Source organism: Durio zibethinus, chromosome 26 (genome assembly GCF_047325235.1).
Source record: "Durio zibethinus cultivar Kanyao isolate XHJ-2024 chromosome 26, ASM4732523v1, whole genome shotgun sequence".
Taxonomy (NCBI): domain Eukaryota; kingdom Viridiplantae; phylum Streptophyta; class Magnoliopsida; order Malvales; family Malvaceae; genus Durio; species Durio zibethinus.
In genome coordinates this window covers 2,644,225-2,671,798 of record NC_143187.1, presented here as the reverse complement: position 1 = coordinate 2,671,798, position 27,574 = coordinate 2,644,225, and the positions used below count along the sequence as shown (strand labels likewise).

Sequence of the window (27,574 nt, the reverse complement as noted above, 5' to 3'; positions counted from 1 at the left end):
CAGATAGATTGGAATGTCTACAGCTATCCCTCTTTGTGTATTTTTTATGCAATAAAAATTGTGCAAAGACGTAGCCAACCCAATCAACCTGACACAAATTTTTTATTTTTTATTTTTTAAAGTAAACAAAGTTCCTCTAAACAGAGATTCAACAACTTTGAGAAAAATAAAATGCTCCTCTAAACAGAAGCACCATAACTTTGAAAAATAAAAATGCTCCTCTAAACAGAGGCACCACAACTTTGAAACTTTGAAAAATAAATTGCTCATCTAAACAGAGGTACCACAACTTTTAAAAAATAAATTGCTTCTTTAAATAGAGGCAACCACAACTTTGAAAAATAAATTACTCTTTTAAACAGAGGCACCATAATTTTGAAAAATAAAATGCTCCTCTAAATAAAGGCACCACTACTTTTGAAAAATAAAATGCTCCTATAAACAGAGGCATTACAACTTTGAAACATAAAAGGCTCCTTGACAATCATGTCCAGAAGAGTCATAGATCAGATTTGATGAAATTTGTAATGAAAATTCAAAGATTCACAATTTGAGTTTAAAATTCAAAGGTTTAGATTCGTAAGAACTTTTCAGCTTCGCAAGAATTCTTTGAAATTTGATTCTCAAAATTTCATATATGCAAGAATTCAAACTTGTAGGATTTTCAAAATTTGCATTTGTGAGATTCTCATCCAAAGTTCAGGATTCGCATGCAAATTGTAATGCTCACATCCAACATTCGAATTTTAGAGATTCACATCCAAAAGTTCAAAACTTCTCATTTGAGTTTAAAGACTCACATGTAATAAATCTTAGATTTTCTCATCTAAAATCTCAAATGTTATCATTTGAGTTCGAAGATTCACAATCAATAAATTTTAAGATTTCACACCTCAAAGATTCTCATTTGAAACTCAAAATTCAAAGATTTTCATTTGAAAACGTCTTAAAGATTCTCATTTAAGACTCAAAGGTTCTTATTTGAAAACGTCTTAAAGATTCTCATTTAAGATTCAAAGATTCTCATTTGAAAACCTCTTAAAGATTTTCATTAAAGACTCAAAGGTTCTCATTTGAAAACCTCTTAAAGATTCTCATTTAAGACTCAAAGACTCTCATCTGAAAATATCTTAAAGATTTTCATCTGAAAACATCTTAAGATTCTCATTTAAGACTTAAAGATTTTTATTTGAGGGCTCACAATCTTATCTTAAAAGGCTCCATCAAAATATTTAAAGTTTTTTCAAAATGACTTTCAAACTTTTATCAAAATCAAAAAATTATGTAATGAATGTCATGATCAATGATGCAAATACTTTCTTGATGATACGAATGCAACAATTTGAATTCTCACAAGACTAAAAATGTCATATTCTCAACCATGAGCCAAATGTTCGCTGCATAATGCAAATGCATGGCCAAACCAAAGTTTTAAATATTTTTCAAACAATAATGTGAGTAATACAGATGTCAACGTCATGAAACTCTAATTAAAATGTGGTAACATGGCTCTCAAGACTCCACTATCCCTCATATTTCTTTTTCAACTTTAGCTTTTGAGCACTGTAGAACAAGTTTCATCAATTGATCCTTGTCATTTTCATCACTTGATCATCATTCATAAGCCTCTCAGCACTAACCATTCCAGAATTTTATCCTTTGACCTATATTATGTTCATCACTTAATCACCATTGACAAGCTTCTCAACACTAGCAATTCCAAAATGAATTTTATCCACTGATCATCATCATTTGATCACTTTTCACAAATTATGTCGATCAATCCATCACCACATTCATTCTTTGGTCACACCATATGTCCTTTCAAATCATCTTTTCAAGTTTTTACTTTTTTTACCCCCTATCATCTTGGATTTCTTTTCAAAAGAATGCAAGAATCTTTTAAGCACATATTCATTCATTCATTATCATTTCAAATCGTGACAGATACAATGCAATCATACATTTTCTCGATTTATTCTAGGGATGCAACAATAAGAGAGTATAAGGTGAATTGAGAGAAAGTTAATCAATGACGAACGAGTTTGGTACAAAATCAAATGGGAAAAGAAACAAGTTGGATGCATGTCATTGGGATGAATGGTATATCCAAACAATGAATATTCAAACAATTTTGAACATTAATCTAGGATTTTTTTTCAAAAACTCATTCCATTGACTTTCAAAGTTATTTTGAGCTAAGTAAACTTTGCCCCAGCTTTGAGAGATATTCAGATATCTTTGTCCTTCTTTCATGTGTCCAACTCTCAACTCAGAGATTTTTTTACTCAAATCATCCTTTTTGGTTTTCAATTTGAGTCTTCATTTTCTCTTCTTTTACATTTTCTCATTCTTTCATTTTTTTTCTTTTTTTCATTTTTTTCTCTTTTCATTTTTCATCCATTAGTGATATCTCTCACCCATCAATCTCTAGAACAATGTAGCATAATTTCATTGTTTCATACAAGTATGCCTTAGTTCAACATATGATCATTCAATTTGAGCATTTGCATTTGATCTAAATGGACTTTTAAAGGTTGAATGTAGGCCATGGAGTTTTAAAGGTGTAGGGTTTTAAGTATTTGGGGTTTTGGGTTTTGAAGGTTTTGGGTCATAAGTATTTAGGGTTTTGGGTTTAGGGTTTTAAGGGTTTTAGATTTTTTAAGTTTTAAGGTTTTGAGGTTTTAGAGTTTTAAGGGTTTTAGGGTGAGTGGTTGGTAGTCAAGTGGGTTGGTGGTAGCGGTGTCATGCACAGCACCCACTACCACCGCCTCATACCCTTTATGTTTATTTGTGTTTTTGTATTTTTTTGTTTAATGTTTAATTAATTAATTAATATTATTTTATATAATTGTATTCTAATATAAATAATAAAATAAAAGTAAAAATAAAACAATGAGCCTAGGTCCAAAAAAAAATTCGAGTTTCGACCTGTGAACTAGATAAAATTGATAAATTTAAAAACGTGACCTAATTTTATTTATTTAAAAAATTCAGATAAAATTTGATGTCTATATCCTGAACTTGGGTAATTCGTGACACATGCATATATATGACTATTTTAGTATTCATAATGATTCCCATGTTTTGATTTTCAATTTTAATATTTGTACAAAATTATTCAATTTAAATATTGAATTAAATTGATTTTCTCTCTTTCTTAATTAGGCTTAATTTTCTCCCCTATTTGTTTACCATAGTTTTTTTTTCTTTTTTCTTTATACCTCATGTACTGATTGTATAAGTGATAAAAAAAAGTTGATATTCATAAAAAACTGATGGAAGGAATTTTATGCTCTGTTTATGCTATTTTTAGAAATGTCAAATTAGCTATGATAGGTCAACACAATCCATTTAAATATTAGCTCATGTGTTAATAGATTTTGCTAGTCTAGTAATATTTTTGACATGCTGTGTTGGCATAGTCCATGAAAGCTAAGAGTATGGCCCAGCACGACACATAACCCGTAATCTTCATGGGTCATACTGTGCTAAGCATAACATTATTTTTTATACCAAGATAGGCCAAACAGAACCCATTATTAGTTTTTCAAAATTTTAATTATCTTTTTAAAAAAATCATTTGTTATTATTAAAAATAACATGTAGTAGATAAATAAAAATAAAATGAAATAAAAATGACACAAATTTATGTGATTCGATAAAATGTTTATATCTGAGAGAGGGGTAATATAATTTACTAAACAAAAATATTGAAATTACAATCTTAATATTTCAAAAAACACACACATACATATATAATATATTATAAAACACAATATTATCATTCTATTTTTCATTCTCATTATATGATGATTCACTTATATAATATGTTTTATCTTGTGCTTTTATTTTATACTTTTTAGCCTATAATAATTTACTTTTTTTATTGAATTTGTTTTACCTTGAAGTCTTAATTTATTTTTATCATTTTATTTTTGTTAATCACTAGTTAAATATAATTTATCTATAAATAATTAAAATATTTAATAATTATATTTATTTAATATAATTTTATTTTATAAAATATCAACAAGATATTAAAAGTAAGTATAATTTCATTGTAATATAAAAAGCAAAGTATAATTTCATTGCAATATAAAAAGCAACATGAATACACTAAGAAGCTATGAGTTTACTTGTAACAATTATATGCTAACATGGCACAATTAGGGTTGTGTGGTATGTCGTACTAACCGATTTGTCACGTGCTGACACTGAGCTTTACGGATCATGTCAAGCCAACTCATAGGCCTAAAATCTTCTAACCTAATATAACATACGTATATATAGTTTTTTGATCCAACCCAGCTACTTAACAAATCATACCAAGCACAACCCATATCACCCATACCATACCTAATCGTGTCATATATGCGCTAGCCAACTCATTTGACAACTCTTTAACTATTTTCAACTTTTAACTCATTGTTGTCCTATTGGCTATCTTACTTTTCTATCATTTCAAATAGGATATGATGCACCAATTACCGTGACTTATTTTTAGCATAATATAAATAAATAAACATTTATTTGTGTCAACAACCACAATTTATGCCTTAAATCTACAACATGGGGAGCTGGTGAATGAAAACGATGCTAACCAATGAGGTCCAAACCAAAAGCATCTTTCATTTCTTTTTATTAGAATGATTTAACTTTAAACAGAAAGTTAAAACAAAGTAGGTAAATTCCATATTTAGACAATTGTCAGGTACCATCAACACTAAAATCCTCAATCATTCAAAGAAGGCCAAATCTATCTCCAAATACACTCTCTTTAACATCTAAATTTAACTTCTGCATAAAAAATTTTAAAAAATATTTATAATCAATGGAATTTTAATTACAAATTATAAGTAAGAGGAAAAAACCAAGGTAAGATCAATATTTATGCATTACAATTGATGTAATTGAATTTGATATGCATTATCTAGAAAATAGATAATTAGATAAACTTTTTTTTATAGAGAATTTATTGAGTCAAATGCTTAGATATGATAATTGATTAATCTGAATTGCATAACTAAGTTTATAAAATATAAATTAACAGCCTAATTTATATGGATAAATAATTATATTGAACTACTATTTTTTTATTGATGGAAACTACCATTAATTTTGTGAAAAACTAATTGTATACAAAAGTTAAATTAATTAATTTAATTTTTCTGTCTAGACCTATTCATGAGTTAAATTTGGTTTTAGACAAGATTTTTAAGCTCAAGATCTGTCTGATTTGGCTTGTGAAAATATTTTATTATTTTAATTTTAATTTTGAAATGTATTCAAAAATATTAATATAAAAAATAATTTTTAATATTTTAATAATAAGTTAAATTAAATAAAATTTAATGGACGGATCAAGCCGTAATTTGGACAAAATTTTAAAAGTGTTAACTAGATTTGATTCGTGGACTTTACCCAATCTGATTCCAATATATAAAAATTCAAATTAAGTAATAAAGATTATCAGAATGTTCAAACATCCTAATATGTAGATATTACACTGAGGTTTTGATTGCAATATAAATCAAACTCAGTGGAGTTGAATTGAAAATGATGTAACTAAAAATCGGTTTGGTCGTGCTTGTCAAAACTCTTTTGAATCATAACATGGTTTCACCTAATTGTTTTTATCCCTTCACAAAAAATAAACAATTAAGGATTTGTAAGGTTCAAATCTCACTCAAACTTTTTCGCTGGCAACAGGTCTAAACATGTGGTTTCAATCTTCAATAATGGAGGCGAAGGCTCTTTACATGAGTTAGATCATTCTAATTTCTTTAGAAATGGAAATATCAATTAGCATTCTACCAAAATAATCCAAATCTTTACCCTTAAAGAATTAAAAATATTAATTGGTGTTAAATAATACTGATTAAGATTACTATTAATATTTTATTTTCTTTTAAATTTAATTAAAATAATACATTAAATATATTTTTTAAAAAATAAAATTTTAACTACCAGTAACTGTAAATTTCTATAAAAACAGGTTAATGGAATCCAAAAGCAAAAAATTAAAAGAATAGGATGTACAATTCCGAAAATCAAATAAATGCAATGTAGAGAGAACTGGTCATTAGAAATTAGTACTTGAGGCAGAGAGTGACGTACTGCTTTACCAAAAATAGAAATCGTAGTCGACATGTAATAAAGAAGGATCTCCCAAACAGTTTTGGGGCGAATTACGCGTCAGCCAGAGTTTAGTCTGGAAACTTATCATTGAATCAAGATGTTGCCCAAGTATAAATTGACTCAATGAATTTTGTCCGTACGCCAGTACTTGTTTGCTCATTGATGGTATTTTGGGAGCGATGAGCTGGTGGAGCTTTGATGGTGACGCAGAAGGTGGTTGGCAGGATGATTCGAATCTGCAGTAAAAGAATTACAGTCAGGAGACATTGAAATTGGTTTTTTGATGTGCATTTCGATGTTTAAATCAGTAAATTATTTAAAATTAGAGTTAGAGAAGCAAAAAGTTATTTGCAAAGAGTATTAAGGAGGTTTATGGAAGAAGGGTTTGAGATTGTGTATTTAGATCTCTTTTTTATTTTATATATGAGATGATAGATGATAATATAATTAGAATTAGTGATAGTTGATGAAAAATTCATGTGAAGTTCAAGAAGAAATCATACGAGTGAATGAGTTACATTTAGTAATTTTAGACTAACGTAAACTATATTTAATGATTTTAAATAAGTCGAAGGATGATGATAATTGAGTTAACTCTTTCTATGGGTGAAAAAGTAGGAGTGAACCCGTATTGTTTTAAGAAATTTAAATTTAAATGTTCTATCTTTTTTATTGATGACATGTCAGTTGAATATATACTGACTTTTTAAGACGTAACGATTAATCTTATTAACTAAGTGAAGAGGTATAATAGTTCCTTAATTATATATATCATGTATGTGTTGTTACCATATTAATGATGCACAATATACAATATATTATGATTATCGTAAATATATTATAATATAATATATTGACAAGAAAATTTTTGAATTTCATAAATGAATTTGCGTAATGGATTCATGAATAATTTGATAAATATTCATTAATGATTATGTTAATTTTTTTAATTTTCAATGAAACAAATATATAAATTTAAAAATTTCACCCATGCTTAAGATAATATATACAAAATTATAGTTTGGTGTGATAATTTCAAAAGTAGGCTTCAACTATTTTCAATGCTGAATTTGTGGTGTTAAATTAACTACTTATAAATTAAAATTAATGCTAGCATTAAGTTCTGAACCATGGTCTCTATTTAACTACTTGATTTGAATATATTTTCTATTTCATGAGACTTAATCTTGGCCTATATTAAAAATGGCCCGATCCCTTTGATTCAATTTTTTTAGTGCATTATGCATGAGTTTTTTTTTTTTGTTGATATGCATGCACATTGAGATATTCTTTTGTTTTTAATTATGTTAAAAATTAGTTATAAGATATATTATTTTGAGAAATTGATTAGTGAATTTTATATTTTAAGCTGAAATACTAAATAAGTAAATGAACAATCCAAAATTAAAAAAAAAAATCTAACAAACTCCTATGTCGATAGAAAAATATCACATGACACATGTGACCTTTATCACCATTGAGCTCATGATCAGTTGATCCTTAGCACTTATATAGCAGATGGCATTGTTAATCTGATGTGGTGAAAGTGGCTGAATGGAAATGACCACGACTTGAAGATAAAAATTTTTCTACTCAATCAAATTTGTCACTTCAAAAAGGCCACATTAAAATTTATGCATTTTAGAAAATGCTAGCTGCTTGTTAAAGTCATATGATATATGTGAAAACTTTATGTGAATATAAAAACATATTTGACGACAAACCATATGACATAGACATATCTGAAAAAATAGAATCTTACTAAAAAAAAATTATGAAAGTTCAAAGATTTATTAAGTATTTTAATCTATATTTTATGACTATAGGTAACAGCTTTATATATGATGGCCAATTATTACCTTAGAGCAAATATCTACTTTTATCTTAAATCATTGTATCTAATTGGGACCGTTTTGAAACGATCGGACTTCATCATGTCTGTGCCACGTGAACTGCAGGTGTATGAGGAATGACTATTATGCATGTGTATGTGCGCCCCCACGAGCTCACAAGTTAGTAACCAAAAAAAAAAAAAATCAAATCAAAGAAAAAAAAAGCATTGTAGATCTTTTGTTTAGAATTTAAAATTCAATTCAATTCAATTCAATTATATAATTATTTTTAAAAATTAACACTCAATAAATTTTAAATTCTAAAATTTACAATATTTTAATTCCAAATTATGATCTCCCCAAAAAATCCTGTCCGAGGAAAAAGAGGGAGGTCCATATATAAAAAAAATCCATTTGATAATTCTTGGAGACACCCCCAAAATGTTTTAGTGTAGTAAAGAGTGATGATTTTTGGGAGCCCCACTTGGTTCATGTAGGACAAAAGAACACAAATCTAACCGCAAAATACCAAAAGGAACTTTACTACTTTTCATGGAAATGACCAAATATATATATAAAGTGAAAAGCATAGGAGTACTCATCCCACTCTTAATTATTTTTTGGACAGAAATACCCTTGCATATGTTCCCAAAAGAAGTTTTTGTCTTGTTCCCCCCTCCTTGATGATGAGGAGAATACCCTAAGCCCACCATGAATTTAGAAAATTTGAGAGAAGTCTGTCCATCCATTTTGGAAGGGCAAGTGGGAGAGCAATTAGGCAAGTGAAGGTGGAGTAGCAGTGTGAAGTAGTGGAGATAGATGATGTAGGGTGAGGATTGGGAATGTGGGGACTGTTGACATGGATGTTTTTCTACTTTAGGACAAGACAAAGGCACATGGAGAGAGAAGCCCCCTACTCTTCCATGAACCCTCTTTTGGTTTTTGAGATGCTGAGATGCTTTTTCTTGCTTTCAGTTTAATATTGTTTTGTAGAGGACAAGATGGTCCTTTCTGTTTTTGCTCTTTCTCTTGTCCTATACAAAACATTCACTCTCCTATCCTCTCTTGTCCCCTTGTATCGTCACCTCCCCCAACACCACTCAACATTCTCCAAAATGGAAAAACAAAATAAAAAATACACACAAAAAATCTCGCTTACTATGTCACCATCATCTTCGTCCTCTCTCTCTCTCTCTCTCTCTCTCTCTCTCTCTCTCTCTCTCTCTCTCTCTCTCTCTTCCTTTCTTTCTAATAAATATTTATATGAGGAGAGACTTTGTTACATATACTTTTTCGCATCGATAATGACTCATCGTCTCTTATGTCCAAAGAGACTATTCATTGCTCATGAATTTTGTAAATGTAAATAATAAAAAAAAAGTAATAATGAACATATAAGTTTATACTATAACCCCCAAAAGAGTAATTAAAAAAACTAAGTTAATGCGTAAATACTTAATTATCATATTTATTTATATCCCGATATAATATTTAAATTAAAGCTTTATTTGAATGTGATCAAAGCACTTTTTACTCTAAATTTGCAATTTTTTTTAATTTTTATTTGCATTTGATTTGATTTAATGGTATGTAACTCTTTTTAAAAGAGATGAGAAATTTAAGGTTCAAATGTCTTCTATATTATATTACGTTTTTTATACTTAAAAGTATAAAAAATTATTTTTTTATCATCAAAATTAAAAATTTAATACTTTTATCTGTATAAAAAAAATTACTTGATTTTAGCCATTTTGTTTCCAATCTTGATAAAACTAGAGGAACTTAACACATGGGAGTACTTGGACCTACTTTTGCTAGCTTAGTGGTCTCTTCTTAATTTGCTATATTTTACTTTCACAATTAGGTGTCCCCTTTTATACATTTGCTATATTCATAAGGTTGTTGTTTAAAAATAAAAATAAAACAATACTAGATAGATGAAATACAACTTAATGACTAAATGTAAAAATTAAAATATGTTTTTAGGCCATTATGAATTAATATATGCTTTGAATGATGAAAATTGTCGTATATTTAAATTAAACTATTTGTTCATTAAAATAACAGAATTATTAATATTATTTGAGTTTTGTATGCATAATATATATTTTTTATTCTCAACAACATAAAAACTTTGTTCACATAATGTATTTGTGAGATTTAATTTAATTTAATTCTTTATTTACAAAATTTTGAACTTCAAAAAGAAAAAAAAAACGAAAATTCCTAGACTGATCCCACCGACTAATTTAGTTAAGATCAATTTACATTATCATAAGGTTTTTGGTGATTCAAAAAAGTAACATGGGGTCAGCAGTTCTAATTCTTTGTAGAAAATTTTGTTGCATATATAGCTTAATTAGTTACTAAAAGTTTTTTTTTTTTTTAATGAAAAAACCTAGCAATAGTTAATTAGTTACTAAAAGTTAATTTCATATAAAAATAATCAACTATAATCTAGGATGATGTCTTTAAATTATATATATTTTTTGGTATTGAGGAAGGCCAAATGCCTTAATATCTTTAATAATTTCGTGTCATACTAAATAATTGATCTTCGGCTTTATTTATTTAATTTCGAAATTCAATCCCAAGTCCAATTCAAGTATTTAAGATAAAGTTTCCAATTGTATTCGTTGAATTATAATTTTAAAGATTTGATATTTCAAGTTTAAAATTTTGATAATTCAAATAAACAGAATAAGAAAATTGTAACAAGCAAAGGACAAACAAAATTTTATTGATGTCACATGATTTCTTTTTTTTTTTTTTTTTATGGTTCTCTCTCTATTTTTTTATAAAAAATATCATAATTTGAAGATAAGAGAATGAATTGTAAATATTAAAATTTAAACTTTAAATTTGCAAGATGCTACTTCATAAAAGTGATTATATAAACTAACTGAATTAAGGTTCAAATTCGATCGCTCTTTCTGCCTTTGTGATTATAAATTTCACTTAATTGTTAAGGATGCTAATTAAGTTTTTGTTTCTTTTTGTCTATATTGATATGATAACTATAATATTTATATATATATATTTATCTGTGTGTGTGTGATATGAAAATTATTGTTTTTAAGTTTATGTAAAATTTAAAACTTATTAGAATTTATATTTGATTCATGTATAAATTTTATCCACGTAAATCATATAATATTATATCATTAATAAACAAATATAAATTTTTACAAGTAATGAACCACACAATGACACCATATAAAAAATTAATTTTAAGATTTTTAAATCTTAAAAAGCAAGTTCACTTAATTTTAAAATATATTTAAAATCAATTTTTTTGAGATATCATTATATGGTTTATTGAAAATATACAAAATTTATATATTAACCATACATCAAATATAAATCTTTAAAATAAATATATAAATTTTTTTAAAATTTTTTTTTATTAATAAGATGACAGATAATATATAAAATCTTTACAACATCTATCATAAATTTTCACTTTCTGTAACTTCCCCATACCATAAATGTCATAACCTTTTACCCTATAAAATCAAATTCTCTCTACTCACTCCTTTTCCCCTGTCTATATATATTCACTAGAAGCCATCATATCTCTTCGCTCATTTTCTCTGTTTTTCATAGCAAAAAGTACACCTCTACTCTTTTTAACTCATTAAAAACCAATACATACTTTTATTTCTTGTAAACTCTCAATTTCTCTCGTTTTCAAGCACAAATTCTTTGCTTTCTTTCTCTTTCTTGAACTTTCACTATGCCTTCAAGGCTCTCTGACGCCTTTAGAGGCCAGCCTATCCACCCCCAACAACTCAAACACCCTGACTTTACCTCACTTCAAGAACTACCTGACTCTTACGCATGGAATCAGCGCGATGATGACTACCCTTCTGGCGACGCCTTCGCCACTGATCAATCCGTGCCAATTATCGATCTTAATGACCCTAATGCTCTTCAAGGCATTGGACATGCATGCAAAACTTGGGGAGTTTTCCAAGTCACCAACCATGGCATCCCTACTAGCCTCCTTGATATGGTGGAGTGCACTAGCCGGACTCTTTTCTCTTTACCAGTCCACCAAAAACTTAAAGCTGCTAGATCACCTGATGGTGTCTCCGGCTATGGCTTTGCCAGGATTTCCTCCTTTTTTTCTAAGCTTATGTGGTCTGAGGGCTTCACTATTGTTGGGTCACCAGACGAGCATTTTCGTCTAATTTGGCCCCAAGATTACCGCAATTACTGGTGAGCATCAATTTCACACATGCTCATGCACGTGCAAAATCCGATTCCCTTTTTGTACTTCAAACCCTATTAGTGAAACTAAAAGTTCAAAATTCTATCAACATACATACTATTATCTTTTCTTTGTGGCAAAACTCAAATCCCATTTGCTACACTTAATGCAATTAGCAAAGGTTACAATGAAAGCTATGGACCCACGAAGTAGATTTGGAGGAGTAATGGAATCAATAAACAAAAAACCCCACTTGTCAACTGTTTGCTTTGTTTTATATATCTATAATAATATCAGCTTCACTGTTCCATACAGTATTTTGTATTTTTTTTTCTAGTTTCTTTTTGCAGGAATTTGATTTGTTTCATTTGTTTGTTTCTTCATCAGTGATGTGATTAAAGAATACAAGGAAGAAATGAAAAAGCTAGCAGGCAGATTGATGTGGCTGATGCTGGGTTCCCTAGGCATTATAGCCAAACAAGATATCAAATGGGCTGGCCCAAAAGGCGATTTCAAAGAGGCTTCAGCGGTCTTACAATTGAATTACTACCCGGCTTGTCCGGACCCAGACCGGGCCATGGGTCTCGCTGCGCATACGGACTCAACTCTCCTCACCATCCTCTACCAGAACAGCACCAGTGGGTTGCAGGTCTTAAAAGAGGGAGCCGGATGGGTCACAGTCCCTCCTCTACCGGGTGGGCTTGTGATCAACTTAGGGGACCTTATGCATATACTATCGAACGGGTCATACCCGAGTATTCTTCACCGGGCCAGGGTGAACCGTACCCATCACCGGTTTTCCGTAGCCTATTTATATGGGCCACCATCTAGTGTCAAAATATCACCCCATCCGAAACTATTAGGTCCAGCTCAACCACCCCTCTACCGACCAGTTACTTGGAATGAATACCTTGACACCAAAGCAAAGCATTTCAACAAGGCACTGTCATCAGTTCGAGTTTGTGTTCCTCTAAATGGATTGGTCGATGTAAATGAACACAATAATAGCGTAACAGTTGGCTAAGAGAGTCATTTTTGTTGTTAATCTCCAATTTCGTTTTCTTTCTCTTATATTATCTATTCCTTCCCATATCTTGATTGGTTTGGACATTTTATGGGGACCCTAAGATTTTGGAGGATAGTATTGGGAGTTGGGATGGGTAAACTAAAGGGAAGAATAATGAGGTTAGTTCCCATGAAAAGGCCCAAGTGGATAAGTTGTATCAAATCATATAAAGAGATGCAGACAATGGGTCTCCATTCTGTCTTTTGTCCTTATGCTGAAAGATATGTTGGGAAAAATTCTTATTTGAAAACCCGGATATGGAGGAAGATCCCCATCCGAAGAATAAGACAGTAATCAAGTTAAAAAAAAAAGTCTGTTAAATCATTGGTTGAACATAGATGATGATGCAAAACTATTGAGTCCAGGACAAATTTTCCTGTGGACATGTATAACTCGAATATCCATAAGAAAAACCCGCATCTTTTAGCCCCGGATATGGAGGAAGATCCCAATCCAAAGAATAAGACAGTAATCAAGTTAAAAAAAAGTCAGTTAAATCATTGGATGAACATAGAAAATGATGCAAAACTATTAAGTCCAGGACAATTTTTTCTGTGAACATGTATAACTCGAATATCCATAAGAAAAACAAGAAAATGCGGCCATGATTACATGAATAATCACGAACAATCAATCTTTTTAAAGATATTTTCTTCTTGGAATTGTGAGCATTATTAATGCAGAGACAGAGGTGTCAGTCATTCCTATAATGTCATGCAAACTGAAGATGATATTGCCTCTGCAACCAAACCACGTGCAAATCCACGTTGGCTAGTCAGGTTTGAGAACCCTACCTTATCACGGGGATGTGGCATTTTTTACCCTTTTTTATTTGTTTGCTTCTTCATTTCTTCTTTGGAAGGTTAAACGCTTACGTGAAGTTGTCTATCCAAAATGAAACCAAAGAAACACACATCCCTTTTCCCTGTCGACCCTTTTCATTGAACTTCTTGACCTGAAACAACAAAGAGATTACAGGACATTAACATAAGCAGAAAAAAGGGAGAAAATTTTCAACTTCCCAACATAAGTCTGGTTCATTCTAGATTTCAGATGATTTCCGTAAAGTATGGTTAAATGGTCCCATCAGAAACATTATTGAAGGCACCTCCCATGGCATTTAAAATATAGCTTCTATGTTAATTTATCTTCAAATTGACAGCTATAATTAGAACTTATTTAGAGGAAAAAAAATTTAAACTCCAAGTTTTCAGCTAATTTTTAGGTGAATTATATGAGGAGCCAATTAAGCAGTCTTGTTCAATTGTAATGATGTTTAGAGACAAGAGACAACTTGCAGTAGCAGCCAAAGTTTGTGATTCTTCTAAATGCTAAGTGCCAACTACTTTAAATTCTTACCAATAGCTAAATAATGTGCACCTTATCGTCCACTGTCTCCACAATCTAGCAGCAATTTAGAACAGGGAATTTTATCAAATCGGAATCCAACTTCTTAAGTTGCAGATGATATCAGAATCAATCTATGTCACATCATTTAGAAGCCAGCTCCCGGGATTTAATAGATATGATGTTTTATTAGGTGTAAAATCTATATCCCATTCCATCAAACATATCATTGTGTTTTCAATTCAGATTCAACTTTCGAATTCCATAACTTCACCACACAGTCCAAATTGGATTAAAAGTAATCAAAGCATTTTTCTTTCAGAATGCGAATATTTTTGCAGGGTCAGATCCCACTTTCAGCAAAATGCATTGATCAGCTAATCTATTCATATTCGTTTTCTTCGAAAAGCAATCTGTTGTTTTCATTTTCACAGGAATGATATTCAGATTCTGCGGTGGCAAACATGCAATACTTAAAAATATCCTCGTAATGGATCCCCCCTTGAGGCCAATGTCTTTTCAAAAGGCCGAAATTTTTACGTCTGAGTTAGACTAAACATCACTCAACCGCTGAAATTCAGTGTACTACAGAAGAAGTAAAGTGCCTGCTGTCCATTGAAGACTTCAAATCATTCAACCCATGGTAGCATCTGCTATAGTAAATTAAAAAAGAATCAGGTTTCAATAGTAGTGGTCCATGAGAGATCATGCATGGGATCAATCATCTATCACTATCTGATGCTAAAAGTCCAGATTATTTTATAGGCAAGGAATATATTCATTGTAAAATCATTACAGCTATCCTGTATTCATCTGATTGATATGCAGTAAGTCAGTATCTAGATATCATCCATCGGAATTTCTCAAATTGTTTAAGGATTAGAAATTCATATTGGCATGAATGCTGAACAGTTTGCAAAACATCATCAAGATTTAGATGAAAGGCAAGGATTCTGACAAAGAAAAGAGAAAAGGAGTGAAAATATATCTCTGGAAATTGCAATGAATTTTCAGACGGTACCAAGAAGAAGGGATAATTAAGTTTCATAGAACTTTGTGACGCTTGTACCATTGCAGAAGAGAAGCAAATCACTGCAATAATCAAGGGAATTATTTTGAAAGAAAATGCAGAAAAGAAGTAATAAGACAGACAAGGCAGGAGTAGGAGGTTGATGACTTCAGATATTAACAAGAAGGGCAGGCCCCTAGGGACGGCAGAGAGGCGAGAGAAGATTTTGCTGATATGCATTGCACAAAAGTCAAAGCATCACTATAACAAGATTGAAGGGAAATGTGTACTACAGTGAATATGATAGCTAAACCCATCTAGGAGAAAGATCAGCAACCACTGAATGGCCTTAAATGGTGCTAATTAATTTTGAAGACATTCCTTACCTACTAGCTTAATTAATTTAACAAATATTCCTCTTACAACATTGTAAGTGGAACGTATGGAAATGGTTTGTGGCCTCTGCAGCAGTGCATGTTCCATAGGATATTTCTTCCTAAATATTTATGTTATCCTGACATATTCTCATTAAAATTTATTAAAAAGACCTTTATTACTTGGTGAGCATATTGCAACCAACAGAAGCAAATTAACCAAGCATTCAATATTGCTGCACCTAATGCAATATTTCTCTTTGAATCTTCCCTCCGCAAATTTAACTGCTATGGATACACCTAGAAAGTGGGAGATGGAGAAACCCTTAATTTATTTTTCCAGAATAAATTAACATAAACACATCAAAGTTGTTGTAGTATAGTGTTAAGTATTCTGCCCTGTCATGCGGGTGAGCCGGATTTAATCCCGGCAACGGTGACAAATGTTTTTTGGTTCCTTTGATATTCCATTATCAGTATTTCAGACTACTTTCGACTTGGAAGCATCTTTGTTTTGAATCTCCAGTCCATTAACCTCATTTGATACAATAGGGTCATCATAGTCTGGTCAGAGTGAGCACATGCTCTGAGGGTTGGCTCGGTGGTTTGGGGTCCTTCATATTTCATGATATAATTTGTGGAGTCTATGAACTCATCCATGTATTTCTCCAGATCGAAACTCCCCAAAATCATCCTCCTAATTGTCTTCTGCCATCCGGATGCTAGCTCTGTGACTGCCAAAGGCAGAGCAGTTGATTAAGAGACCATATATTATATGCAATAAAAAAAGTATTTTAATTGAAAGAAGTCTATAGTTTTGCTGTCAAAAGAAAGGGTTTTAATTGCAAGTGAAAGTATCAACTGAAAATTAGGAAGTTCTCTGCCAAAAGTAAGAGTTTGATGATAGAATTTTAATCGGAAAGTAAATCGAAAGAGTTATTATTCTGAACCTGAGTTTACATCAGGCCACATGATGGTAGTCCGGCGTTGTTCAATGTTTTCAGCAATATTTGCGTCATCAATGACCATGCTTTCACACAGTGGTGCTATAGGCCCACAATAGCCACGAAAGAGCTTCTCGGAATCATAGAGCCTTTTCCGTGCGTAAAGGCAGGTCGAAAAGCACTTCAAGGGCTCCAAATCCTGCCTTTCGAAGCTCCAGGGCTTCTTCAAACAAAGCCTCGAAACAGCCGTACTCCTGGAGTGCTTGCCGGACTTGGACTTGCACCAAATCCCGTTCGGGGGGTGCCTGGCTTCAGGTCTTGTTATTAGAAATCTATAACCGGAAGCCTAACCGAGGTTTCTTTCTGAGCTTATCTCTGTTTTCTTTGTAATGTAAACAAATAATGGAAGAGTTCGATGTTTCGTGTGCTTAATTAATGTGACAATTTCAATTTCATATCTAAAATTTAAGAGAATTTGTTACATCATATTTATGAAGGCTTGAATTATGATTGGATGACACCTTTTATACATAAATCTATGAGATTTATTAAGGCTCAATTAGTTGACATTGCGGTTGCGATTAAAATTACATTGAAAGTCCCTACTTTCTACCATTGAAAACAAATTTATCATGACTGTGAATTTGAGTAATTTTTAAAATTTTCATTTAAAATTATTCAAATTTAGCTAACTTTGACTTTCATTTTGACCCACGTGATCAAATTCATCTTTTCTACATAGCAGTAGAAATTTCATCTAAATCTCTATAGAGTTTGGTTTCGATAGTGTCAAGAATTTTTCTTCTCTCTTGTGTTTTGAACCTGTTGGCAATTATCAGTATTTTGGAGCTGATGTTTCTTAGCCATTAGCCCATTACCTTATTACCTTGGTTTTTAGTGTTTTAATTTAATATAATTCTTTTTTTTTTTTTTTGGGCATTTGATACGTTATTCTCACTGTCTATTTATTCCTTTTTGATTAATTAATAAACAATTTTCTTTTAACAAAATTACTTTTTTAAAAGGTGTGATTAACGCATTTAAAAATTGAGAATATATCATTTATAATCATTACATTATAATCAATTATAATTTAAAATTGTGTAAGGTTTATTAAATTAAATTTTATATAAAAATCTAACTTATAAGTGGTCGATCCTATAAAATTTTTTATTATAATTGGATAATTTTAGGATTTTAATAAAAAAATTATAAGTGAAATGCTTCCTTAAAAGCTTTATCCGAATTAATTTATTTTAATCTATCCATTTAAATTTATTATTGAAATATATGAAAAATTTTCTATTAATATTAAAATTTTTAATTATATTTTAAAATTAAAATAATTTTAATTTATGTAATAATGTCTTTAAGTAGGGACGATACGAACTTAAAAATTCCATCCAAAATCCACCTTATGAATATAGACTTTGGGGTCCCAAGATTGATATTTGGTTACTGAAAGCCATAACTTTCTTGTAGTGATATTGTCGCATTAAAATAACAATCCATTTTTTATTCATATTCGAAACTTTAAATACATGACCAACATATCTTTCATGTTAGAGAATAAGCTAGATTAACCCTTATTGCATCCCACACATTTATTAAAACGATCAAGGTTTTGACCATATGTAATTAAGATGGAAACTATTTATACATAGAGCCCAATTTTAGACACCACAGTAAGCTTTAATAGCAGATTTAGATATTCGACCTTCCTCGGAGTAGCAGAATTTCAAGAACTCCGCGTAATCAAAGGGCTTATAGAGAGAGGGGTGTGCTTCATCCACTAGCTCCTCTGGTGCCTTCATTATGCAACCTCCTTTTGGGAATGAAAACAGTCCAAGCGAGTACCTTGGCTTGTCTCCGCTCATCATCACGCGATGATAAGTAGCCTTCAATCGCCCATTTAACCATGCCTTCAACATAATCATACCGACTTAATTTACCTATTAGACATTTTTTGTTCACTTCACAATTTATTGCAGAGAATATTTAGTTGTTAAAGAACAAACTCCAGGAAAGTAGCGTTCCTTTAATTATAAATATTTTAGTTTAATTTGTTTATATAATTGTCTTGAGATGACATTTAAAATATCTGGAATTTAAGTATTACTATCTTTATTTTTTTTTATTTTTATATTACAATTTCTTTTTGTACAAAAAAAATTCTTGTATTAAGTTGATTTGAACAAAGTATAAAAATATTATATAATGTAAAGGTGTTCAGGCACATGGTGTTATCAAGCTGACATTTAAAGTTTCGGTTTAAGCTGATCCTTATATACATACTAGTCTTTAACAGGTGCATTATGCACATGTAATTTTATCTCTAAAAATTTATATCAATAATTTTTTTTTGATATTATGATAACAATGATAAATAATATTAATTTACTTTTGATTTTGATATAATATATGTAAAATTTGATAACTTTTGATAAAATTTTAATAACTTTCGATACAATTTTCGTAATCATTGATAACATTTTAGTAATCTCTTAATGTAATTTTAATAATTAATCTTTTAGTAACTTATGATATACTTTTAGTAATCGTTAATAAAATTTGAATTATTATTTATTTAATAATAGATTTTTGTAAGAAAACTCATATTCAATTATAGTATAAGATAATTTTTTATATAATAACAATATTGTTTCATTCAAATTTAGAATTTTTTTCACTAAATTTTTCATTGAATAGGTTATGGTAGTTTTATCCAAGTCTCCCAAGATAAATTTCAAGTTTCATTTTTGCTAATAGTCAAGATTCAATTCCTAACCACTTTAAGTCCAAAAAGTTTATCAATGATTGACAATAAAGTTATCATTAATTTTTTATTATACTATCAACAATTTACTACTAAGCTATCAGTGATATATTATTAAATTATCAATGATTTATTACTAAATTAGTATTGATTTACTATTAACTTATGAATGATTTAGTACTAAATTATGAATGATTTATTATTAAATTGTTAATGATTTACTACTAAATTACTAATGATTTGTAATAAAGTTATAATTGATTTACTATTAATTTAATGATGATTTACTATAAAGATATTAATAATTGACTAATTTACAACTAAATTATCAATAATTTACATATAAATTATCAATGATTTACTATTATATTATTATGCATTTATTATTTTGTTATCATTAATTTACTATTTATTTTTTGATTTACTAACAAATAATCACATAATTATTACAAAATTAACCATGATTCATAATCAAGTTATCATTAATTTATATTAAATTATCCATAATTTACTATTAAGTTATTTAACTATTAAGTTATTGATGATTAACTACTACTAAGTTATATTGATTTACTTTTAGATTTCAATATAAACTATTAAATTATCATTGATTTACTATTAAATTATTTATAATTTACTACTAAATTTATCAATTAACTACTACTAAATTGAGATTTAATTACTATTAAGTTATCACTAATTTACTATTAAGTTATAATTGATTTTTTGTTAAGTTATTAATAATTAACAACTAAATTATCACTTGTTTTTATTAATCTATCATTGATTTACTAATATGATGTTATACTTTTAAAACCATGAAACATGAAATTTAAACAACCCACTAATAATATATGAGATAATTTTCTTTTGATATAATAACATTATTGTTTTATTTAAATTTAAAATTTTTTCACTAATTCTTTCTATTGAATAAGTTCATGATAAGTTTATCCTAGCCATCAAAATAAAAGTTTTCACTTCATTTCTATTATTACCAGGGTTCAATCATAGGCAATTTCAAGTATAAAAAAGTCATCAATGATTGATAATTAATTTATCAATTATTTATTACTAAATTATCAAAGATTTACTACTAAATTATCAATGATATTTACTTTTATTTTATGAATGATTTATCATTAAGTTATAAAATATTTATCATTAAGTTGTGAATGATTTCTATTAAATTGTTGGTGATTTATCATTAAGTTATTGATGATTTATTATAAAGTTATAATTAAGTTACTGATAATTTACTAAAAAGTTATCAATGATTAACTAATATACTACTAAATTATCATTGATTTACAATTAAGTTATTAGTAATTTACTATCATATTATTAATGATTTACTGCTAAGTTATTAATTTATTAGTAAATTATCTATGATTTAGTATTACATTTTTATATATTTACTATTAGGATATCATTGACTTATTACTTAATTTTTGATTATTTACTATAAAATTATATCTGATTTAGCACTAAATTATTTATGATTCATGATCAAGTTATTACTGATTTATATTAGATTATGCATGATTTAATTATAGATTAACTATTATGTTATAAATTATTTACTACTAAGTTATACTAATTTACTTTTACTTTTTTAATGATTAACTACTAAATTATCAATTATTTATTACTAATTTATCATTGATTTACTATCAATTAATTATATTAAACTGAATTTGATACACTATTAAATTATTACTAATTTACTAGTAAATTATCATTGATTATTACTAAGTTATCAATAATTAACTACTAAATTATCACTTATTTTTTGTTAAGTTATCCTTGATTTAGTATTATGTTATTATATATTTACAACTATATTATAATTGATTTACCATTAAGCTATTATCATATATTATTATATTATTACTGATTTACTAAAAAGTTATCAATTATTTATCACTACATTATCGTTCATTTATTATTAAGTTATCATTAATTTACTACTAAATTATTGATGATTTTTATTATATTATACTGATTACATATAAGTTTTTATTGATTAATTACTAAGGTATTAATTATCTACTACTATGTTATCATTCATTTATGTACATCCAAAAAGAAAGTAATCACAATGTATGCTAAATTATGTAATTTATAAGATAGAGAAGAAAAGAAGAAAAAATTCAAGTTTAAATGATTTGAAAAGTATGAGTAAATGCTGTTAATTTACTCTATAACTTAACATGCCATAATATGTTAAAATCATAACTTTTTATACTAATATAAGTATTAAAACTAAATTAAATAAATATATACAATATATATTAAGTCAATATTTTAAAGAGTTTTCTCAAAATTTTTAGTTCATGGTAAAATAATATATATTAAGATAAGTATTATTAATGATTTGATTGAATTATTAGTGTATATATTTTCATACTTGTTAGCGAAGTAGAATTGTATATAAAAGATTGAAAGTTTTGGAGTGTTCTATCATTAATGGAAGTAATAAACTTTATCTTATGTTTCTATTTTTAAGTATATAATTTTAAGTAAAAATTTTGTTATATATATGATAAAAGTAATTTGAACTTATTTACTAAATAAAATTTATAAAAATTAAGTAGACAATGATTTTAAAAAAAATTAGATTCATAATAATTACTTTCGTGTTCTTCATAATTTTTTTTTACTAAACAAAAACCTAGATATTTTTAATTGTTGCTTCATTCTAATTACCACCATTCAAAATAACTTTTTTGATATTTTGATGCCAATCAAATTCTCCATTTAAAAAGAGTAAATAATATTTCACATTCTCTATAAAAAATTTCTTCTACTACATGAAAAGATAGTATATTTTTAATTGTTACTTCATTCTTATTACCATTATTTAAAATGACTTTTTGATATTTTGATGTCAATTAACTTCTTCATTTGGAAAGAGTAAAAAAATATTATAAATGGTCATAGCAACCAAAATAATGTTTAACTTTATGCTATCTTCATGAATGATTTTGAACTATGATATGATCTCTTTTAAATAAAATATTTGAATTAATTGTCTTCTTTAACTTATATAGTGGTAATTTGATTAACAAATAAACAATTATAAACTCGTTGATTTAGATTAACATTTTTATAATATGAATTTCAAAATCTTCAATCCTTTAATCTTTGCGAAACTTGGGTATAAGGATTTTTTTCTAAAATTATCATTTGTAACTCTTTCACTTTTGTACTTAAATTTTTATTGTGTTGTGTTCTCATTTTATTTTGAAATTTATTAAAAGTGTCATAAAAGTATAGTTAAAATAGCATGGATTAATAAACTCAAACTTGAAACAATTCAAAACTCAAATTAAATATAAATAAAATTTTTACTTATTTTAAATTTTAATTAATTAAAAATAATATAATACACATTATTATAATAATGAACTAACTTAACTCAATTTTAATTGATTTAAAAATGTTAACAACTTAGTAATTATTTAAAATTCGAAATGATTGAATATAATCAAAATCTGAATTAAACTAATAACTCAATTAAAATCCAATTTTAGTGATTCATCTTCCATAATAATTTAAAAGTTTTTTTATTTAAGCTTTTTTTCCCTTCATCTCAATGTTTTATTTTTATTGTCTTTGTGGTTGAATTAGTTAATTAATTTTAAGAGAATTTTTAAAGTAAAATTAAAATTATAAGCAATTTAATATACTTATTTTTTATTTAAATTTAGGATGATTTAAATTCACCTTTTTAAATAAAGAGAAGTATGCATCAATTATTGAGTTAAATGAGTTTAGATATATAAGTGAATAATTGAATACACTATGAATAGAAATATATAATAAAACTTGACTTAACCTAATTGGTCATTGACCCTAAGTCTAAAATCTAACTCAAAATTATAAAAAGTCAAAATTAAAAATAATTGAAATACCAAATATGTAATTAAATAAAAATTTATCAAATAAATTTTGATAATAAATGCCTTTAAATCACTTTTATATTTAGTTAAATTATAATTTATAATATTTTTTTTATTTTAGATGTAAAGAAATAATTAATTTGATAAAATTCAATTCGTTTGAACAAACATTACCTAATATGATAACCTCAAAAATTTTTATATAATAGTTAATATTCTTTAACTAATATAAAAGAGATAATGAGTATATAATGTTTCATCAAATAAAAAAGTTTCATATTAATCATAAAAAATTTGAAATCAATGTGTTTGTATATTTTTTTATTGAAACATCATATAACACTAACATTTTTTTTATTATATAGAGATTATAGAGTTACGCATAACCAATCAATTTTTAGTTTCATTTTTCTGCTTAAAATAATCTTCCATTGGTGCTTTTATTAATTGAACATAATTGTACATTCTATCAACTAAAAGCTTAATTTTCTTTTATTTTAAAAATTTTATTATACGTAAATTTTTGTTATATAAATACATAATTTTAAAAAATAAAATAAAATAAAATCTTACCTTGAAAGAATTCACCAAAAACAATTAATTTTTATTTCACTTAATAGTTTTTTACTTAGAATAATTCACATTAGATCATTTAACCACTTGGATTATTTGATGTGAAAGATCATTTTACTTATAAAAAGAATCTAATAATAAAAAAATTTCATTTAAATTAAAATTTCTAAAAAAATTACTAATGATATTTTGATCAATCACTTTTAACATTTTTTAAATTAAAATTTTATTAAGAGTATTTTAATCAATCACTTTTAATATTTTTTTAGTCTAATTATAAAAAGAAAGAGTCCAATAATAAAAAATTTATATAAAAACAATTAGTAAGGATATTTTAGGCAATCACTTTTAATGCTCTTAGAATTAAAATTTTAAAATTTAAAAAAAAATTTAATTTTACATAAACTCTATTTTTAATTTTAGTAGATTTAAATTAAATTTAAATGAATTAATAAAAGTTATACATATTTAAGTATAAATTTGTTAATTTAAAATTTAATATACATAATTTAAAAAAAATAAAATAAAATAAAATCTTACCTTGAAAGAAATCATCAAAAAAAATTAATTTTATTTTACTTGATAATTTTTTACTTAGAATAATTTACGTTAGATCATTCAACCACATAGATTATTTAATGTGAAAAATTATTTTACTTATAAAAAGAGTCTAATAATAAAAAAAGTCATTTTAAATTAAAATTTCTAAAAAAATTACTAATGATATTTTGATCAATCATTTTTTATTTTTTTTAAATTAAAATTTTATTAAAAGTATTTTAATCAATCACTTTTAGTATTTTTTTTAGCTTAATTACAAAAAGAAAGAGTCTAATAATAAAAAATTCATATAAAAACATTCAGTAAGGATATTTTAGACAATCACTTTTAATACTTTTAAAATTTTAAATAATTTAATTTTACATAAACTCTATTTTTAATTTTAGTTTATTTAAATTAAATTTAAATAAATTAATAAAATTTATCCATATTTAAGGATCAATTCGTTAATTTAAAAATTTATAGGGATATTTAGGTCATTTATTATTAATATAATTCACCAAAAATAATTAATTTTAGTTTACTTGATAATTTTTACTTAGAATAATTTACGTTAGATCATTCAACCACCAAGATTATTTAATGTGAAAAATCATTTTACTTATAAAAAGAATTTAATAAAAAAAAGTTATTTAAATTAAAATTTCTAAAAAAATTACTAATGGCATTTTGATCAATCATTTTTTAATATTTTTTAAATTAAAATTTTATTAAGAGTATTTTAATCAATCACTTTTAGTATTTTTTTTTAGCCTAATTATAAAAGGAAAGAGTCTAATAATAAAAAATTCATATAAAAACATTTAGTAAGGATATTTTGGACAATCACTTTTAATACTTTTAGAATTAAAGTTTTAAAATTTTAAATAATTTAATTTTACATAATAAGGATAGTTTGGACAATCACTTTTAATACTTTTAGAATTAAAATTTTAAAATTTTAAATAAATTTTATTTTTAATTTTAGTTGATTTAAATTAAATTTAAATAAATTAATAAAAGTTATACATATTTAAGGATAAATTCGTTAATTTAAAAATTTATAGGGGTATTTAGGTCATTCACTATTAATAGTTTTGGAGTTCACACTTTTATATATAGATGATATATATATATATATATTGTATTTTATCATCATAATGATAATATTTTATTCTATAATGTTTTCACATTATAAATTAAAATTAAATGAAATATACCATTTAAGACCCACTTGATCAAGTTCTAACCTAAAATTAAGTCCAAATTTGGCAAAATTCAAGTCAAGCCAATGGGCCAGGATAAGAGCTCTGTCGTTAGACACCTGACTCGAATATATAGCGTGCGTAGCACTATTCACTTCAACATATTTTATACTAATTAGTTAGCCTATACATGTTAATAATTATAATTGGTCTATATATACGACGCAATGTTAAATCATCAATAGGTAAAATTGGAAGACTTACATGGAGACATTCCCCAACGAAGACAATGAAAGAGTCTTTGGAGGGTTTCACATCGATCCATTCTTCCTTGTTGCTCTGTACCCCCGATCCGTGAACCTCATTTTGATACAATATGGTCAATAGGTTCTTGTCTGTGTGAGCGGATAGTCCAAGCTGTGTTTCAGAGGTTTTTGGCTCTTTATACTTCATTACCCTAAGAAGGTAGTTTGTCGAGTTCATGTGCTCATCAATATATTTCTCAAGATGGAAAATCTCCAATATCATTCTTCTTATCATTTCATCTAACTCCGACAATTGCTTTGAGAAGGATTGTATAGTTTTGCTGTCAAGATTAAGTAGAGCTAAAAAATCAGGTGGATAAAAAAAATTGAAGACAATAAGTATATGTATATATAGACTATATGCTATTTCATGGAAAAATAGGTAGAATAAGAAATTTATGAACCTGAAACGTGTGTTTCCTTCAGGCCAAAAGGTACTAGTCTGGGCTTCAACTTTTTCCATATTGTTTGGATCATCAATGCCAATGCTCTCATACAATGATAGATGAGGGTATTGACCAATATACCCATTATAAGGCAGTTTGGAAACATTGCGAGTTTTGATTTGTAAAGGGAGGTCAAAAAGCTCTTCCACGGCTCCCAATATTGCCTCTCGGATCTCGAGAGGGATCTTGTGGAACAAAGCCTCAAAGCAACCATACTCTTGTAGGGCTTGTTCGACTTGGCTTTTCACCAAATTCCACACAACCGTGCCAGGTTTTAGATCTGGTTTAGTGAAATCAATGACTGGAAGCTTCAAAGCAGTTTGGGAGCCCATTTCTAACAAAGAGTTATGCAGAGGAAGTTATTTTTTCTTGTGATTAATTAGGTCTGAAGCATTCCATACACAAATGAACAAATTTATATACAGCTCCAATTTATATATCTAGTCTCACATTCAATTTGTCAATTTGACTGTGAAGTTTTTAGATTCTTGTAGGCTGGTAGTTTAGTGTAGTTTCGGCAAGGTTTTTGCTTCTATTTTTTTTTGTCTTAGGTTGAATTCAATTTGAGTGTTTGGCAGGGGCTGAGTTTTGGATGCTGCTGCCGCCTTTTTGGCGGATGTTGTTAGGCAAGCCTCTCTTTTTTGTTGTTTCACTTGGTCTGTCGGGGTACATATTTGTTGGTACTTAGAACTGTTTTTTCTTTTCTTGTATTTTAGTTTAAATTCATAAAATATATACATATTTTTAATTCAAAATAATTATAACAGCGATTTGTTGTCTAGGAGACTCATCGTTAGATTTGGCAAAAATTTTCGGAGTCATTACCAATATTTTTAAAGGGTGTGATTAATCATCCAAAAATATTATCTTTTAATAAAAATCTTAAAATTAATTAAGA

The 27,574-nt window shown here is 27.4% G+C and overlaps 2 protein-coding genes and 1 pseudogene across 3 annotated transcripts; 1 reads left to right on the top strand and 2 right to left on the bottom strand.

Annotated features, from left to right (window-relative positions):
• The first annotated feature begins 11,568 nt into the window (after positions 1-11,568).
• Positions 11,569-13,453, top strand: LOC111318557 (gibberellin 3-beta-dioxygenase 1-like). The gene is made up of 2 exons (XM_022921416.2): positions 11,569-12,194; positions 12,574-13,453. The coding sequence occupies exons 1-2, from the start codon at positions 11,710-11,712 to the stop codon at positions 13,208-13,210; spliced, it is 1,122 nt and encodes a 373-aa protein (XP_022777151.1). The 5' UTR covers positions 11,569-11,709; the 3' UTR covers positions 13,211-13,453.
• Positions 13,454-15,621: 2,168 nt separating this feature from the next.
• On the bottom strand, positions 15,622-17,260 carry LOC111318556 (putative 2-oxoglutarate-dependent dioxygenase AOP1; annotated as a pseudogene). The gene is made up of 2 exons (XR_016334251.1): positions 16,933-17,260; positions 15,622-16,716 (listed from the first exon to the last, which is right to left on the bottom strand). The product of XR_016334251.1 is annotated as a putative 2-oxoglutarate-dependent dioxygenase AOP1 (transcript).
• Positions 17,261-18,464: 1,204 nt separating this feature from the next.
• On the bottom strand, positions 18,465-27,188 carry LOC111318555 (putative 2-oxoglutarate-dependent dioxygenase AOP1.2). The gene is made up of 3 exons (XM_022921414.2): positions 26,635-27,188; positions 26,190-26,511; positions 18,465-18,848 (listed from the first exon to the last, which is right to left on the bottom strand). Exons 1-3 carry the CDS (start codon positions 27,006-27,008, stop codon positions 18,600-18,602), a joined length of 945 nt encoding a protein of 314 aa, XP_022777149.2. The 5' UTR covers positions 27,009-27,188; the 3' UTR covers positions 18,465-18,599.
• Positions 27,189-27,574: the final 386 nt, after the last annotated feature.